The 19,857-nt window shown below is 43.0% G+C and overlaps 1 protein-coding gene across 3 annotated transcripts in view; it reads left to right on the top strand.

Annotated features, from left to right (window-relative positions):
• Positions 1–19,857, top strand: part of PHTF2 (putative homeodomain transcription factor 2) — a 489,158-nt gene that overhangs the window by 293,924 nt on the left and 175,377 nt on the right. For all 3 annotated transcript variants that reach the window (XM_069229666.1, XM_069229667.1, XM_069229669.1), the window contains 3 exons: positions 5,365–5,434; positions 12,912–13,070; positions 19,594–19,759. In XM_069229666.1, coding sequence (XP_069085767.1) covers positions 5,365–5,434; positions 12,912–13,070; positions 19,594–19,759 — 395 coding nt within the window. The remainder of the gene's footprint in view (positions 1–5,364; positions 5,435–12,911; positions 13,071–19,593; positions 19,760–19,857) is intronic.

The raw sequence follows: 19,857 nt of genomic DNA, 5'->3' as shown, positions 1-19,857 counted from the left end.
TGAAACCCTACTCATCTGGTTCTACTAGTTCCAGCAGGGTTACCCGCTTTAGAACCAGTGGTCAGGCAGGATGCAGTGCTCTACAGATGAAATAACTGGTAACCTGCTAGTCACTCTAAAAAAAGAGAAGGAATAATTGGAAGGGGTCACGTACAAAGGTGAAAAATATTATTTTTTAATGACTCTCGAACTACCCTGGACAAGAAGCTGAGTCGATATCAGGTGGAAGTGAACATGTGATTAAGTGAAATGCCACTACTCACAGGGCAGTAGAGCCAAGGGCTGAATTGGTTCAACCCCTATCCCAAAGCACAATGTTTATAGAGTTTATCAGAGAGGATAGCATACACCAAACCCTTTCCTACTGTTGCGATCTGTTAACTTCCGTTTAACAAAATTATTGTTTACAAGCTTTAACTCCGCATAATAACAATCCACTCTTGAAGGCGTTTTGACTTTGGGTAAACCGGCCAGGCCATCTGTGCCCTATGTTTTCACAATAAACAGATCAGGCTTATGCTGTCTGTCTTATCTCTTACCCGTCAATCAGGAACAAACCCTGGTCACCATTACCATGATTAAGCCTAATTTGTTGAGCATATTTTTCCCCACAAGACACCCATCAGGCATACACCATCATAACATTTCAAATATGTTCAAAATTGCATTGGGCCAAACAGTATGAAATCCATTCTATAGGCCTAGCAAGGACTATTACGGCGCAAATCTTTTATCATTGTGGTTTGTCATTGTGTGCAACCAGTGCCAAAACCCTTGCCTACTACATTAGGTAACTAAATACTAGTCTGCAGGCTTTAAAGCTGTGTAATCAGCCGTAATCCACACTTAAAAGCCTACTGGCTTGTAGCAATTAATATGTCTACTGCCTTTGTCAAAACGTCTCATAATAAACACATCAGGCAACATTGACTTGTCAATATGACCAACTCAATTGAATATTTCGAGCCTACAGTTTCCCACGACGTAGCCCTCAGTGATATAATCTAAACATTGCAGATATGTACATAATTGCATTTGGCAAAACAATATAAAATCCTCATAACAAGGATTATTACAGTGGAAATCTTCTGCTCCTCCATGTATTGTCTGTCAAAGGTGGGTAAATGGCACCACTATTCTGTGAGATTCCATGTAACAAACATCTCTCGATAGGCTTTGCCACCATGCATTCACAGTCGGCCTCTTGGCTTTTACATATGCTTTGCACAGTAAATAAATAAGACAAGCCTACTGCCTTTGTACTAACTTCTCAAATTAAACACATAAGACATATGGCACTTGGCTTCATTTTTCACAATTAACCAATATGATCTATAGCTTTCAACATGTACTTGTCATCAAAATAAAGCTTATTGTGCTGAGCAGAAGTGTTCCCTCAAGGCAGGCATCAGATTATGTTCATAAAATTACAAATGTGTCAAAACTACAGTTGGCAAAACAATATACAAGGCCTCCTACACAGGACACTTCATCACAGTGCAAATATTCTACCCTCAGGTTTTGTCATAGGTGGTAACCAAATTAAAAAAAAGCCTTGCCTACAGTAGTGATCTGTGAGATTCCATGTAACAAAATACGTGTGTACAATAACAGTGCAGTATAAATCTACCTTAAAGGCCTAATGGCTTTAATATACAATTTTCACACTACATAAGTCATGCCTACTACTTTTGTTGTCATAATAAGCAGGTCTGATCTATGGTACCAGAGAGTTGTTTTCCCTGTGAATCAACTCGGACCTACTGTTTTGAGCGTACAGTCAAAAAAAGGCAGTGCAGTCTATCTTTTCTTTTTCAGTGGATTCCCAAACCTTCTGCCCAATTAAAGCTTATAGATAGGGTAATCAACATTTCGGTAGAGTCTAAACCTCTCTCAGTACTGAATCTTCTGGTTTTCATTTAAGCACAAGTGGCAGCTGCACTGTCAAGCTAGCCCTAAAAACAGCACCTAGATTATGTTTTCCTGAAAAAGCGCACGAATCTCCCAGGCTACACAATGTGTGTTTCGGATCGCTCACATTCCAAAGAGTGCCTCGCACAGCCCTTTCAACAGTAATCAAGGCCATTTACTTTAGCTATAGAAACATTAAAATCATCTTGCCTTTTGAAAATCCTTTAAGACCTCAGTGTTGCCCAGCCTACCCTGACCAACTACCTACAGCATACACGCCAGCCCTCCTGATCTCGGCGGGAGAATACTGACTTCAGGCTAGTCTCCTGCCTTTCGATTGCTTGCAGAAACCCGATTCAGACATTTGTAAAACTGACAAAAATAAAATGTTGATGCCCGTCTCGCACTCTTCCCAAATTACCCCCTTCGAGAACTACCCCTGACGTCCAAGGTTAACGCTTTATCCTTAATTCTTGGAGGGGGAGATTAGAGCATGTGACAGGCCTGGCATTTTAGTTTTGACAGTTCTACATAGCGAAACAAAAAGAGTTTAGAACTCTGTTTTTGTTTGCGCTGTTATTAATCTGCCAAAAATGGAAATGTTGATTGTCCCCATTCACACCGGCAGGCCGGATTCAGGCAGATTGCCTCCGCTTCAATGTAAGTCAGTGGGGGAATCACATTCCCCCGACTAATTTTTTAAAATCACCATCTTGTCTGCCTTAAAATGTTGGCATGTTTGCCACAGTCTCCTAACACCCACAGCTTTCGGCCGTATCTTACAGTTCCTTAAAATGACGTTGTTGAGGTGTGTTCATCCCATACTTCCAGTTCTCTTATATATGTTTTTTAGTGAGGAGCAAAACGGCTTTAAAAGGGAACCGTCTATGCCTCCTTTGTATTTTACTTCTGAATCCAGGTATAAGTAGAGGTTGTGGGTATTCATGTGTTATGTTTTTAACTGTTTAATAATATGGAACAGAGACTAAATTGAGACTTTGAAAAACTCTGATGCTGACCAGTTTCAATACATTTTTTTATCCCATTTGGAATATGCATTTCTTGCGCTAAGTTTTAGAAATAGCACTTTAATATCCCCCCTTCAAAATTCTTGTTCTTAATTTAGTTGCAAAAATTTGTGTGAAAATGTGTACTTTTTGTGAAGTTGTAACGTTTCCTTTGTTTTTCTATTTTTGTATTAATTTTAATACGGGTTTTTTACACAGGTGACTTTAGTAGCATAAAATTGTGGTATTCATTGTACATGTCATATTCAACAGATTTTTCATTTAAAATGTTATCTAATGTCCTGCAACAACCAATTGAACATTGCAGACTTGTCCAACTAACCATTCTGCACTCGGCCCTCCTCTCACACTAGTCACCCATCTGTTCTTCAAACACTGGACTAACACTTCCTGAGGCACACATGAATAACAGTTATTTATAGACCAATACAAAAAATCCTCCACCATTCCCACTTCGACCAAGAATTCACCAAGCAACCAAGACTATTACACGCAAGTAACATTGTTGCATCCAGGATAGGCAGCTCCTCATTCTACATGCTCAGGGGTGCCTAGTGTCGGGTGGGCAATTAGATCTTTGGCTAATCGTTCTTCAAATCACACTTTTTCATATACGCCTCTTCCGCTGTAGCCATGTTTTTCTTCAGTGGACGCCGGGTCATAGCTGAGCCATTTCATAGCCAGGACGAGGCCAAGTAATATTCATTTTCTGCTCAACCATTTATTTTTCTCTTGGAGGGGGGGAGGGGGGGGGGAGATCCATCAAGCATTATTTCATGTAGAGGGGCACGTTACAGCCAATAGGATCGTTTAATTTATTTATCACCCCCAACCAGAAGCTTTGTATCATATGGCAATTCCACGTAGTATGGGAAAAGTTGGCCTCTTCTCCGAGGCACCAAGGGCATCTGGAGAAGCGTTCAGGATACGATTTGTGTAGTTTTATTGAGGTCCGTGCATCACGTGGAAATCGTAGTATTCTATAATCTTAAAGCAGGCATTAGTTGACATTTTGTAACTCCCAGGTGTATTTTACTCCCTTCTTTCCTTAGTAAGTGGTTTGTCTGGTGCGTCTTGCCATCTTTACTATATTTTTAACAGCCCCATACGTTTATCTGAGCAACCACTCTGTATAAGTGGGTTATCAGTTTCCTACACACAGACAGTGCCAACACCACCACCAGGCCCTGAGTGGGGATCGGCCTGCCCGGAATGGTTTGCCACGTTTCCTTTGTACTAAAAAAAGTAAAACTATGTTTTCGCTACAGGGCCGTTGTGTTACGTCACAGAAAGACTTCGTCACTTAAATCTTCATTTAGTAAAGGGAACAGAGATTGCACTGAAATACGAGAACAACTAGCTAGGCTTTTGCAGTTAATTTACCCTTTTGACGGCAAACATTCGCTTGTAAAGGGGAGTACATTTCTTACATCACCTGTTTATTTTCATACTTCTTTCATCACTTCAGAAATCATGTTTTAGTCATAATGATATTAGAAAAACATGCTTGAGACGTGGTTTGAATTTTTTTAAAAAAAAAAAGCTAAACGAGTGCCACTTATTTCAAAGTAAATGCTGTAAAAGTTAAGTACTAACTCTGGTGTTGGTTTGTGTGTTTTCAGCATTAACAAATCCAGTCCTGTTTGAATCGTTTTAATTTCATATTATTGACCTCGAGTGCACTGCCAAGTAAAGTCTTTACTTGTTGGACTGATGCAATAAAACGGACTTTACTCAAAGACCCCAGCGTTGCACGTGCTCACAAATTCATGTCCCTAAAAGTAAATCCGTACCCAGAAGCCCACACATCCACATTCCCACAGATAAAAACATGCCCCCAAGTCTATACCAACAGATTTGCAATCCTATACAGAATTTGCAACACAAATTCCCCTGTTTAGAGATTCAGGCATAGAAATAGGTTCAAACAGCATCCAAATAGCTAGCAAGATGGTCACAAACCTATAGAAAAATACAGCCATTGTGACCTCTCCGTGATATACTTACTTTTGCACATTCTGAATTGCCCTAGAAGCCGTTACCTAACAGGATAGGTCCTGGAGATTACAAAAAGTTACTGCCTGAATCAGCTTACGAAGTAGCTCAACAGCTTGATCTATACACCAATTTCTGCCCGAAATACTGTTTGGTCAAGCTAAGTTACATTTCCTCTGGCCTTGGATATATGTTTGCCTAAACCCCTCAGTTTCCAGTTGATTACTCTACATCCTCTTTTAAAATCACAAACCCAGAGAGTGGAATGTATGCATCTTTACTGTATGGGTCAATGCACTTGCCATCCATTTACTGTTCCCACTACTCCTCCGTTATTGGCCTCCAGTTAAAGTAAAACAGCCGATCTCCCCAAAACGAAAGGTCTCGTTTTTAGTGAGCGTCATTTTGATATAACTATTTTGTTTCGTAGGGTTTGAAGAACAAACCAAAGAAAACTGGACACGTAAAACCAGACCTCATAGATGTCGACCTTGTGCGAGGTTTGTTTATAGATGGTTTAGTAAAACATGTTTCTGTCGTTTTTGATAGTTAATGTTTACGTTTTGTATTTTTTACTGCATAATTTTCATTGACTGAAATCTGTTTTTTTTGGACATTGCTTTTTTCTGGAGGTAGTATTTACTTGAGACCGCTGCATATTGTCACTCAGACACATAATCACTGTTTAGTTCATACACAACTACACTCGATTGTGTTGTTTGTTAGCTTGTATTTGTTCTCGTGCACTTGTGATCCTAATTCGCCATGAAAGTGATAAATGATGTCCTGCGCCCTCACCTTCACTGCTGCCCACTTTGATTTTCTAAATTCTTTACGGGGGAAGAAGGGCGATCATGATAACTAGTCGGTAAAATGTTTTTCTGGTTATTCCTTTTTGCAGCGTTTACACAGATGGGCAGCACAAAGTAGAGCCTGGTAAATAAATGCATGTACCCCGACTTCTTCACCCCCAAGGGCCCGGGTGGTGTCCCTCAAACTCTGAACGAGAAGAACTGTTTGCAAAGTGTTCGTTTCTTTAACAGCAGATGCTAACTCTTCAAACTTCCCCATTTAAACTGCGAACGTAACCTGCTAATAACTCTCATGGTACTATTTTATCCTCATTGACTCCTCTAGCGGTCACTGATGTAATTGCAATCTAGCAATAGCACGGGTTAAAATGAACGATGCAATTGTCAAAATATTTTTTTTTCCTGAACACACCTTGGGCGTGGGTTGCTCTAAATTCTTAGGTGACAGGTGAATTGAAGTTTGTTTTCCAATGCTAAATGATTTTGCTACTCTAACTGAAAATCTATGTAGTTGCGCTCAGGCAGTAGCCAGAAAAAAAATACCCTCCACTTCGAGCCATGTGCCATATAGCCCTGAGTGAGTTACTCGAGTGAGTCCAAGACTCATTCGATTGCTTCCCGGAAATCTGAAAATAAACCGTCTAAATGGTGCCTTTAACACATCAGTTCTCAAAGAAGGTGGTAGCTTTCCTTCCATGTCATCAACCCACCCACCTGTCCTTCCTTCTTTCTGTTTATACTTCCTTTCTCCATCCAGCCATTCTTCTCTCCGTCTAATCTGTCCGTCTTCCTCTCCTTTCATCTGTCTTGGAGTCCATTCTTACATTTCTCTCTTGATAAATCTATCCATCCCACTATCCATTCTTCTCTCCGTCCATCCTAATCTAGTCAGCTTGCCTACATCTATCTATTCATCTTGCTGTCCATGCATACATCCTTCTCTCCGTCCAACACTTATCAGTTTTTCCATCCATCTTCCATCCAGCCATGCCGTCCTGCCTCCGTCCTTTCTGTCTTTCGTTTTGTGTTTTATGTTGCACGTGTCCCCCCACTACACATCTCCATCGTGCTTGTCTTTTGCAGTGTTTTTTTTTTGTGGGTTTTGTTTGGAGGCCAGTGTGATCAAGTCAGAGGAGCAATAAACAGCTTTCTGCAGGTTTTATGCTAGGCATGTACAACAGCGGCACCCATCCTGCTTAAATTGCTATGGTGGATGGGCTCCTGGATGCTGCGATAATAGACCTGTGCTTATTAGTTTCAACCCTCTTCGGTACTCATCAGAAGCCACTACTCCATTCAGAGTAGAACCCACTGGTTTTCACGTGTTGTGCAGCAGTGTTTTGGACACTTGCCACCCAGACAGGGTAGGGCATTAGGAGGTTGCGCTCACAGGCCTTCCTTAGGTGCTGCCTCAGATTAGGATAATCGTAAAGAAGGATTAGGGGTTGTATTAAGCACCTCCAGGAATATTTTGCAGAGGGTTACCCACCCTTGTTTTCATTCAGTCTAACGGGAGACTGGAGTATATCTTATTTTAGGGCCCAGAACTTTTGTGAGGTATTGAGGACATGTTAAAGCACCTACAAGGAGAAAGGCTAATGTGGCAATATGCAATACCTCAGCACTATGTATAGAAACCATGAAATAAACTGATTTCCTTATTTCTTGTAGATAGGAAAGGAAAGGTTAGAAAGGAAGCTAGGAAACCATGAATATCTTTTTCAAGGAAGATTTGGCGGGGCTGTAGATCAATCACACTGTGCACGAGGGGCTGGTCTGACAGGTCAGTGTGTGGGCCGTTTTTGGGGTCTAGTCTGCGAGAGCATGCTCTAGCGCAAGCGTCTCGCTTGGGAGACAATGTTATTAACAGTAGCAAAAAAGGACTTGGAGTCCGCCTATTGCTTACCATTTGTTGGCTTGCATTGCACTCTTTTTTTACAGCCTTGCAATTTGTCCCTGCAGGCCTAGCATCATTTGCATTCCTCTCTGTGGAGCAGGGACCAAGCAGTGATTGTTTCCACTTTAATCAGTTCCCCACCACTGCTCCCTACGTGATTGAGGTATTATTTTGTTCTTTTTAACTTTTAGTGCCACACAAACAGAAGGCACATGACTATCAAAAATGTGCCCAGCAGGACAAACAAAATTGCCAAGATTTATTTTCTATAGTTTCCCTTATTTTGCCAAGTTTTCTTTTCTCACTTTGCACTCATATTTTATTCTGTTTTTGCTCATAGGTGCTGTTCTGAAAAGATGAGTACACCCCAATCCACCCCACTCCAGACAGCTCCACGCTAATCCACCCCACCTCCCGCACACCAGTCCACCCCACTTAGTCCAATCCACTCCAGACTAATCCAGTCCTCCTCTCTCCAGTCCAAACCACTCACAGCAATCCAAATTCAATCCACCCCACATCAGTCCTCCCAACCAACCCCACTTTAATTCAAAACAATTTGCCCCACTCAAATCTAAAACAATCTGCCCAACTACAATCCAAAACAATATGCCCCATTCCAATCTTCCCCACTCCAGTCCAAAACAATCTGCCCCACTCCAGTCCAAACAATCTGCCCCACTCCTGTCCAAAACAATCTGCCCCACTCCAATCTAAAACAATCTGCCCCACTCAGTCCAAAACAATCTGCGCAATCCAATCCACCCCACTCCAGTCCCAATCTGTTACCACTCCTAACCATCCAATTCTATTTTAACCTACTCTAATCCAAAACAATCTGCCCTAGTCCAGTCTCCACCACTTCAGTCTGTCCCACCCCAATCTGCCAGACTCTAATCCAAAGCAATCTACCCCACTCTAAACCACCCCATTCCAATCTGCCCCACTACAGTCCAAAACCATCTGCCCACTTCAGTCCACCCCACTCCAATCCAAAACATTCTGTTTTACTCCAATCTGCCCCCACTCAATCCAAAACGGTGTGCCCTACTCCACACTGCCCTACTCCAGTCTGCCCCACCCCAATTCACCAGACTCTGATCCAGTGCCATCTACCCCACTCTAAACTGCCCCATTCCAATCTTCCCCACTCCAATCCAAAACAATCTGCCTACTCCAATCCGCCCCACTTCAATCTTCCCCCATTCCAAACCAAAACAATCGGCTCCACTCGAATCTGCCCCCACTGAAATCTGCTCCACCTAATCCAAAACAGTCTTCCCTACTTCAGTCTTCCCTACTCCAGTCCGCCCATTCCGATTCGCCAAACCCCACTACAATCTGTCCCACTCCAACCCAATTTCCCCCACCCACTCCAGTGCACCACAATCCATCTCACTCCATTCTGATCCAGCCCACTCCAACCCAGTCTACCCCACTCCAATCCAGTCCACCCTACACCAATTCAGTCCATCCCACATTAATCCATTTCTTACCAGTCCAGCTCAATATAATCTACTCTACTCCAATCCATCCCACTCAATCCCCAATCCACCCCACTCAATCCCCAATCCACCCCCCTTCAGTCACCAATCCACCCCGCTTCAGTCCAACCCCCAATCCACTCCAATCCAAAAAAACAATCTCCCCCACACCAATCAGTCTGCCTCACTCCAATCCAAATCAGTCTGCCCACTCCAGTCCAAAATAATCCGCATAACTCTCCGAATCATCCAACTCTATTCTGCCCCATTCTAATCCAAAACAATCTGCCCCAGTCCAGTTTCCCCCATTCCAATCCACCAGACTCTGATCCAAAGTTATCTGCCCCACTCTAAACCAACCCATTCCAATCTGCCCCAGTACAGTCCAAAACAATCTACCCACCTCAATCTCCCCCACTCCAATCCAAAACAATTGGCTCCAATCCAATCTGCCCCACTCCAATCCAAAACAATCTGCAGCCACTCCTAACCATCCCACTCTATTCTGCCCCACTATAATCCAAAATACTCTGCCCCAGAGCAGTCTCCTTCACTCCAATCTGCCCCTCTCCAATTCACCAGACTCCGATGCAAAGCAATCTGCCCACCCCAATCCGCCCGCTCCAATCTTCCTCCACTCCAATCCAAAACAATCGGCTCCAGTCGAATCTGCCCCAGTCAGATCTGCTCCACCTAATCCAAAACAGTCTTCCCTACTCCAGTCTTCCCATTCGCCCAACTCCAATTCACCCCACTACAATCTGTCCCACTCGAACCCAGTTTCCCCCACCCACTCCAGTGCACCACAATCCATCACACTCCATTCTGATCCAGCCCACTCCAACCCAGTTAACCCCGCTCCAATCCAGTCCACCCTACACTAATCCATTTCTTACCAGTCCAGCTCAATATAATCTACCCCACTCCAATCCATCCCACTCAGTCCCCAATCCACCCTACTTCAGTTCAACTCCCCTAATACACTCCAATCCCAAAACAAATCTGCCCCACACCAATCAAAAACAGTCTGCCCCTCTCCAATTCAAATCAGTCTGCACACTCCAATCCAAAATAATCCGCACAACTCCTAACCATCCAACTCTATCCTGCCCCATTCTAATCCAAAACAATCTGCTCCAGTCCAGTTTCCCCCACTCCAATCCGCCAGACTCTGATCCAAAGTTATCTGTACCAAAGTTATCTGCCCCACTGTAAACCACCCCATTCCAATCTGCCCCACTACAGTCCACAACAATCTACCCACCTCAGTCTCCCCCACTCCAATCCAAAACAATTGGCTCCAATCCATTCTGCCCCACTCCAATCCAAAACAATCTGCAGCCACTCCTAACCACCCAACTTTATTCTGCCCCACTCTAATTTAAAACAATCTACCCCAGAGCAGTCTCCATCACACTAATCTGCCCCTCTCCAATTCACCAGACTCCGATGCAAAGCAATCTGCCCTACTTTAAAACATCCCATTCTAAAGTGCCCTACTACAGTCAAAAACAATCTGCCCACTCCAATCCGCCCCACTCCAATCTTCCCCCAACCCAATCCAAAACAAGCTGTTCCACTCCAGTCTGCCCATCTCCAATCTGCCCCATTCCAGTCCACCCCACTACAATCTATCCCACTACAATCTGGCCGACTCTATCCCAGTTCCCCTCCAACACCCGCCCACCACAATCCACCACACTCCATTCCGATCCACCCCGCACCAACCCAGTCTATCTCACTCCAACCCAGTCTACCCCACACCAATTCGGTCCACTCCACACTAAGCCAGTCCTTACCAATCCAGCTCAACAAAACCTACCCTTCTCCAATCCAATCCACCTCACCCCAATCCAATCCATCCTAAAACCACCCAACTCCAGCCCACCCCACTCCAGTCCAATTCTCCTAATCCAATCCAATCCACTCCACCCCATTCCAATCTGCCTCACTCCAGTCCAAAACAATCCTCTACAATCCAATCCAGTCCACCCCACTCCAATTCAATCTACCCCACCACACCCACTCCAATCCAATACACCATACTCTGGTCCAATCCACTCCACACCAATCCAGTACACCCAAATCCAATCTACCCAACTCCAGTCCACTCACGCCAATACTGTTCACACCAATCCAGTTCACCCCACCTGTGTCCAATCCGCCCCACCCAATTCAGTCAACTATAATCCATCCCACTCTGATCCAGAACAATCTGCTCCTCTCCAGTACACCCCACTCCAATATGCCCCACTCCATTCCAAAACAATCTGCCCCACTGCAATACAAAACAATGGGCCCTACTTCAAACCACCCCACTCCAATAGTCCACACTTCAATCAGTCTCACTCCAACCTGCCACACTCCATCCCAATCCGCCCCACTCCAGTGCATCCAAACCACTCCAATCCAATCTATCCCACTCCAATCCAAAACACCCCACAACAATTCAATCCACCTCACTTCCTCCTCAGTCCACCCCACCACAATCCACTGCACTCCAGTCCACCTCAATCCTCCCCACTCCAGTCTGCCCGCAGCAATTCAAAACAATCTACCACACTCCAATTGAAAACGATCTTCTACACTCCAGCCTGCCCCACTGCAATCCTAAACAATCTGTCCCACTCCAATTTACCCCACTTCAATCCAAAACAACGTGCCCCACGACAGTCGGCTACACTCCAATATAATCTACCCCACACCAATCCAGAACAATCTGCCCCACTCCAATCCAGAACAATATACCCGGCTCCAGCCCAGTCCATCTCACCCCAATTCCATCCACCCCACTCCAATCCAATCCCCCACACACCAATCCTATTCACCCCACTTCAGTCCAATCCACCTCAATCCAGTCTACCTCGTTCCAAACCACCTCACTCCAGTCCAATCAACCCACTGCAATTTAATCTACTTCGCTCCAATCCATCCCACATCATGCCACTCCAAACCACCCCACTCCAATTCACCCCTCTCTATTCCACCCCACAACATTCAACCTCCTTCATTTCCACCCACTCAATCCATTTCACCCCACCCAATTAATTTCACCTGACTCTAATCCACTCCACCTCAATGCAATCCACTCCACCATACACCACTGTATCCCAGTTCAATTCACCCCAGCCCAGTTCAGTGCACCCCATTCAATCTAATCCTTTCAGCCCAAATTTAAAAACATAGGTCACATTTTTTAGCTATCTTATTCACTATTTGGGACCCTTTTTATTGTGCTCAGGCCTATTTTCTGTCCCACACTGTTTGCAAGGGTCACTTCACCCAGCCCGATGAGCTCAGTTAAACCCTGGGTTGCACTCCAACCTAACAGTCTACTCCTTTTGTAGTCCTAAAAAGTTGTGGAAATGTATGCCACAGCTGTGTCGGATGACACAGAGGAAAGACTGAACTGTCGTTGCCAGTGATTGTCTCGCACTCTTGTCCCAAGTCCAAGAGAAGTAGCATCCAGGGTGTGAAGAGCCCCGTGATGGAATGATGGGCAGCTGTGGAAGGTTGGGCTGTCAGAAGTTCTGTCGTCTTCTTCCTGTGAAGAAGTGTTAATGCAATATATATGTTAGTTTAAACGCAGCATTGAATCTGGCTGAATCAAACAAACGTGTATTTTAAAAGTGTTGAAATTAAACTTGAAGGCGGGTGCTTGTGTGCTCTGGTTATGGTGGCTTTTCATTTACAAAAATGTCTGCTATAAATACATGTTAGTACGTGTTTCAAGCTATTTTATCTGAATTTCAAGCATTCATCCTCTCTTCTTTGTGCGTTCTAGGATCAGCATTCGCAAAAGCGAAACCTGAAAGCCCGTGGACATCACTGACCAGAAAGGGAATTGTTAGAGTGGTCTTCTTCCCGTTCTTCTTCAGATGGTGGTTACAAGTAACCTCCAAGCTCATTTTCTCTTGGTTGTTGCTCCTTTACCTCCTTCAAGGTAAATAAACAAGTCTTACTAAGTCCATTCTGTGAGTTTTCGAAGTGGCCTAACCAAATGGATCTTATTTCTCCGGGAGCCTTAGGCCCCAAGTAATAAAACTGAAGAGGGTGCACAGATTACAACGTTCTGTTGCTTTTAGTTGGTGTTTAAAAATTGCCCCCTACCAGCTAATGGGACTGCACACATAAATCAAATGCTTGTTGCCTTAACATAGTTGTGCTTTTAACTAATCAGGTTAGTCATCTGACTAAAAATCTGCAAAGCTCACTTTTTATCCTAATTTAACTAGTCTGCGTATTTCTTAGCTGTATTAGTGCTCACCTGTTAAGTCATGTTCCCCATAATTTAAGTAATATGTTTGATAATTTCTAATGTACTCCGTTACCCTTATTGTTAAACGTGAAATATATAAATATCCAAAATAAATTTCCACCATATAACATGACTTAATGTTATTAATATCCTGGTCATCACGATTAGGAGAAAGGTATAGATATGCAGTGAACTATATATCTTATACATGTTAGAAATGCAGCCCTTTGATCTGAGAGAAGAATGACTCCTGAATGTTCTTGTGACTTTCTACATGTAATTGGTCATACCCTTTGTGAAATAGCTATAACCATTTGGGCAATGAGTGTCCTAGTGTGCAATATGCAAATTGTAAGATTAACATTAGAACATTCTTGAATGTTTTCCTAGCAACACCTTTGTTTTCATTCCTGTCACTTCATAGATATGCATGTACATACCCGTTGATGTTATTTCTTCAGCAGGTTACAGTCATCAAATGTATCTTTCTAGTTAGATCTCGATAAACATTACAAAATTAAGTTTCTGTTGAAAAAAAAAACTACCCCTTTATCTTGGAACAGCATATATACCACTAAACATTTTTATCAATTCTACTGCCCATCATCCCTGTTCAGTTTCACAGAGAATCCTTTATGAGGGTGTGAGAAAATGTTGCATTCATTTGAAAAATTCCCTGAATATTTTGCAGAACTTCTCTTTCGTCACATCATGTCCTTTGTGGGTATAACGTGCCTTTTTTAAGCAAGCACACACCTAGTTAAAAAATATCTTGTGAGATACTCCAGAAGGCAGGCTCTACCAGAAAACGCCCCTTGATGAGATTCTCTCCCTCTGATATCTTGCAAGGCCTTTTTCTATGTTCTTATCCGTTTTGCTGTAGGTGTGCGCTGGCTTAAAAAAGAGTTACACAGCACTTAAGAAAATTTCACAGATTTTGCACAGCATGAATTCAGAAGGTTTGCAAATTTCACTGGCATAAATACAATTTTGCCCAGGCCTAAGCCTTTCTTCCCTTCTCAACAAAAGCATTATACTATTGCAGCATTGTACTGTTCTTTTAAATGGCTATTTTCCAAAATCGTTCTGTCTCACCTTGATCTTGCATGTACTCCTATTCATGCAATGTATAAACGGCATAATTTCAACTTGAACTCCTTCTCTCACAAAACAACATCCAACACATTGCTGGCCTACTTAGTGATTTAAATCCTTGATTAAATGTGTATTTGAGCCCTCTCAGTTACAGAGTCTAGTACACTGAATACATTACCCAAGTTAAAGCTTTTTTCTTACATCAACTATTCCTTCATAGCCGTAGGCAAACCTAAGGTCCGCCAGCATATACATTTGTGGGGGACCAATATGTTGGCAGTATACATACACCGCCACTGTTGTAACGGAGTATACATATCCCATAGCCGCATATAAATCAGGCCCTAAGTTTCATTGACTTTCAGGAAGATTCTGTTCCAAAATACCTTCCTTTGCTCACTCCGAACCTGCATACATGCAGTCTTGGTGTCTTTTTTTTCCGCCTGATTTGGAAACATACTGACCTCCTAATGCAAGGAGCAAGGTTAAATTGACCTTAGCTTACTTTACTGCATTTTGCATCTGACCTCTTCCTGTGATCGAAGTGATGAAGCTCTGCATGGTGAGGTTCCTCGTATCAACCTAACTAGCTGCACTCTTCCTAACACAAGCCTCAGGATAAACGGCTGACTCTTTTACTGGGTTCTTCATTGTGTCACAAATTAGGTACTTGACCTCTGCAAAAAGATGACACTGGTAGAAACACTTCTTATATTGATTAGAACTAAACCTCAGTATAAATTATCTAATTACTGGGCCCATGTGCAGGCTGATTGTTCACAAACGTCTTTGGCTAAACATGACTTTTTCAAACAAGTGTGTGTCCGTGTTAATTCATCCATCAGATCTCAGAGGGCTCAAATCTTCTGAAATAGCTTCTTCTTCCCTACGCATAACTATCAACCACAAATGTTCTAGGTTATTCATTCCTTTCCAAATAACTGGGTCTGCCTGCAGATTTCTCCAGCAGATCTAGAAAGAGGCCTCAGAGCTCCTTAGACACCTTTTAAAAATTCACACCCTGCACTGAGCAGATGAAGTACAATTGACTCCAAACCCTAGTTTAACAAGGTGCACAGGTACCATGTTGGCGAGGCAGTCTTTGTATACTGTCAATCCTCGAAAAGCATTTCAGAAGACACCTGGTTGCTGTTAAAGGTAGGGAAACTATTGTGAAGTCTACTTACGTTATCTCCCCACTTTTTATCACTTTGTCTCCACACATCTCTACTCGAAAGTCTCCTCTGCTTCAGAAATCCAGTGAAGCAAACACAGCGTGTGATTCACCCTGACCTGGATATCTAGCGCCTACCTGAAGTTCAGCTAAGACAGATTTGCTGTACTTGCCAATAACAACAAAAAAGAAACAGTACCAACCTGGCTCAATGACTACTTTGAACCACAACTTTCACCTAATAAGAAGTCACTTGGATTCACCCTAAGCTCAGGACTATACACTGGGACACATCACCTCAGTTTATAACCTCCCTCAGCTGTTCCTTGTCCTTTTCAGGCGTCACCCACCCTCTTCACTGGGCTCCTTCCGCCAAGAAGCTTTAGCTGATACCACTTGCATGTGAATTTGAGGGAGGACAGCCTCAAACTCCATTTTTATTGGGCCATCTTCCTTCCCACTACAGGCCTCCTCTGCCAGAAAGGGCTGCCAGCTACCCCCACAGTCTTTAAGATCTTGCCTCTAACATGTTGGATTTGAAGGACATGGTGTTCATACAAATTCTAAAGCTATTCAGATAAGAGGCAAGTTCTTTATCTCATGTTAGGCCGTTACATTTTAGCAACAGCAGACCGGTCCTGTCAGGGTTCCATCCTTCCGCCAGCTGACCCTGTTTCTTAGCCTCCACTACAAATGGCACGCCAGCATTCCAGACACCAGCTCATGTGTAAAGGAAATGGTGATAAACAAAATGCTACACACTGCCTACACATCATCCAGACGTTTATATCCCGCTCATCCAAGCCAAGTCAGAGTTCCTATTATCTGCCTTGAACGACAAACAACAAACCTGACTTAATTACATGAATCTTGACAGCTTTGAACTCCAACTTTCAGTGAATGCTGAGTAACTTGGATTCACCCTGGTTACCAACCTCACCCTCAAGGAACATGTTACCAAAAAAGACAGACGGCCTGATACCATCTGTCTCTTCTATATAAAGTGGAACCTTTTATTCCAGAAACCGAATTCAGAACTGCTGTGCAAGCCTTTGTACTCTTGCACTAGTGTACAGTAGTGCCCTGCCAATGAACATGGAGTGATTTAGCTGTACTATCTATTTCAGAAGTATGTGTTTTTACCTTACAATCTGTTGTTGCATACGTTCTCATTATGCCAATGATGCTACTGGAGACAGGATCACATGGATGGTGGGTACTAAGTATGATTCCACACCACATGACGCCTGTCGGCCTAATCCGGGTTCTCCAGCTTACTAGCAGCGCCTCATCTCCAGCCGATATAATTGTGGCAAAAGGGCGCAACACAAGTAAGACTCCTCTGGAGAATTGTGGTAGATCAGATCCCATCCCTTTCTCTCAGTTACCGAAAATCTTATATAGGCAAAGACAACAGAGGCAGAATATAGTTCAATAAGGATTTATTGAAGTAACTGCATCTTAGACAAAAAGGCATGTATTGCAATAACTAGGATCATCACACACAATAAAAGCAAGCAGGCGATTAACAAGAACAGTCCCAGCATACTGTCACTAGGAGCAATATATATTTCTCCTACCTACACTATGCTGCAGCACAGCATAATAAACCTAATCTGCCCTTCGGGATTCCCCCCCCCCCGGGGGTACATCATTCCTCATACCTGGAGGAAGAATCCTGTAGTCTAGAGAGACACCGTTCTCATGTGGATCAGGGGTCCGGCTGTCTAAGAAAGTAGCTGCAGCAGGGAAATCAGCATACCGTTGTGGTCATCTGTCTGGAATCTCCCTCTAACATGTCTGTGACAAAGGGGTGTTTTTATAGTAAAACAGCTGACATCCTAAGAAATGGTCCCCACATATTAGTGTGTGTTTTTCTGTGAATGTTGGAGACACAGCATACCACGTTTGTCGGCAGCCCTATCCAACTGTATCCTTGGAGAAAGCACAAAGTGAAATAAATATCCTACTAAGAACGTGATGCTTGCCCAGGTAAAAGTACAATAAGATAAAGAAAATAAAACAGCACCGCAAATGTGGCTATTGCTTAGAAAATAAAGTAATGCTGAATAAAATGTAACAGGATTAAAGTGCACAGCTGCAGGCCTAGTTAACTAAAACAACTAGGCCTAAAACATGGCTAAAATAGCTGTACAGCACTGTTTATGTACTGTAAGGCAAAGGATAGACATTCAGACTCAACATTCACTAAACAAGCATTGGCATAGCCAATAGGTCTCCAGTTTGGGACCTTATAAGTATCTAGAAATGCAGCGCATTAGACTGTAATGGTCAGAACATTCCCTAGAGGGCACCGCAATAAAAATAGCATTTGGAAGAAACATGGTCATGCAACCATATAGTCAGCCCCTAGAGGGCATAACCACATGAAAAGAGAAGGACAGAGAGCATTGCAGTGTAACCATCTATTCAGCCCTTAGAGGGCAGAATGCACTACACGTTTCAAGGCCAGCTAGAATATTATTACAAACAAGGCACTAGAACACAAACTGCTACCAGCTCTAAAGATAAAGCTCCTGCCATGAGAAAGCTTAAAAAGACATTGAATGGTGGAAGAGGTTATGATATTGCCCCCCCAACCTAGGGTGGGGACCCAGAAGATAAGCTGGACAGACAGAGCATATTGTGCTGGACATTTTGGTGGTGGTTCCATTGTCCTAGGACCACCACAGGCCATGGAGAGCTGTGTTGAGGGTTTCCCTTGTGTTGTTTCTATGTAAAAGGTGCCAGTTTGTAAATATTTAAACTGCTAAACTTGGGAAGAATTTAGGAATGGGGCTGCTAATTTAACCGGTGCTCATGTAATGTGCTCCAATCTTCCAGTCAAGTTTGCGCTACGTAAATAAATATAAAAGAATCCTCCTCCAGCTAGCAGCCTTTGTCGGGTGCAGACACTGCAAAGAAACATTATACCAGAGGAAGAAATAATATACCACGAGTGCGAAGCAGAGAGGCACAAGAAAAAAGTAGTGCACCCAACGCGAAGGTATATTGCCAATCGTGCAATAATCCATGTAACAGGGTCATTCTCCAAGGTGTTACAAAATAGCCTCAAGGCAGGACAAACCTAAAGCACCCCCCAAAAAACAAAGGAATTTTGAAAGGCATGCTAGGGACGAATAAACGTGGTACGTGGACGTGGTAAAAGCCCACAGAAGTAGATTACAGCATGTCGAGAGAGCGCATGCCTGCATCCTAGGCTCGACCTAATAATTGCTGACCATGATTGAAGCAACCCATGGAGAGCAGGGTCAAGACTGATTTGCATATGGCTGGGTACAAACTGGGGTGGCATGGTGGGTAATAACAATGGATTAAACCCAGATCTCTGTGACTTGGGGTGAATGTTTGCATTGTTCAACATTCCGTCCATCATCTGTTCTTTTTGCAACACATTTGAACCTAGTTCCCCATTTACTGTGCCCATTTAGTTTACTTTCATTTTTCCTTGGTCAGTGATTTTCATAGCAGCCCATTACTTCTGTTCACCTTTTGGCTGTTAGTTGGCCTGTTGCTTGCCATTATCCAAACATTGATTGAAATTAAGAAATAATCTTCTTTTAACTTGAGCCAACCTAAGTAATATTTGAGGCATGCATACCAAGCTGCCTTATTATAATATATGTCATAATAATAATATTATAGAAAGACCTTTGCAACTTTGACCTTTCTGTTTTGGTTAGAATTAGTTATTACTTTATTTTGTAAATTTGCACAAAGAAACTGAATCTAGACTCTGCCTTTCTATAAAATTGCTTCTCAAGGCTTAGTTTTCAATGTGTGTGTTTTAAAAACCTTAACATTTCATTGCTCCTTTATTTGGCATTGAGGCATTTTCAATGGAAGATGAGTGTTTGTTACTTACTTTTTTTGGCACATGGTAAAGTAAAATTCTTCTTATCTTCGCTTTCTCCACAGTTACCGCAATAGTGTTATTTTTCATAGCTCCAGGCCCACATTGTGTGCCTCTAACTGAGGTAGTTGGGCCAATATGGCTTATGTTGTTGCTCGGGGCTGTACACTGTCAGATTGTTTCAACACGAACTCCAAAACCTTCTCTGAGCACAGGAGGCAGAAGAAGAAGGTACTGTACCAATTACTTTTATGCACCCATTTTCACTTGTGTGCATGGAGTGCTGCTAGAAAATTGTGGTCCCTGAACCCAATTTTTATGTGATGTGT

Source organism: Pleurodeles waltl, chromosome 4_1, assembly GCF_031143425.1.
Source record: "Pleurodeles waltl isolate 20211129_DDA chromosome 4_1, aPleWal1.hap1.20221129, whole genome shotgun sequence".
Lineage (NCBI taxonomy): Eukaryota > Metazoa > Chordata > Amphibia > Caudata > Salamandridae > Pleurodeles > Pleurodeles waltl.
Note: the sequence above shows the minus strand (reverse complement) of the source record. Positions and strands in the feature narration are given on the sequence as shown.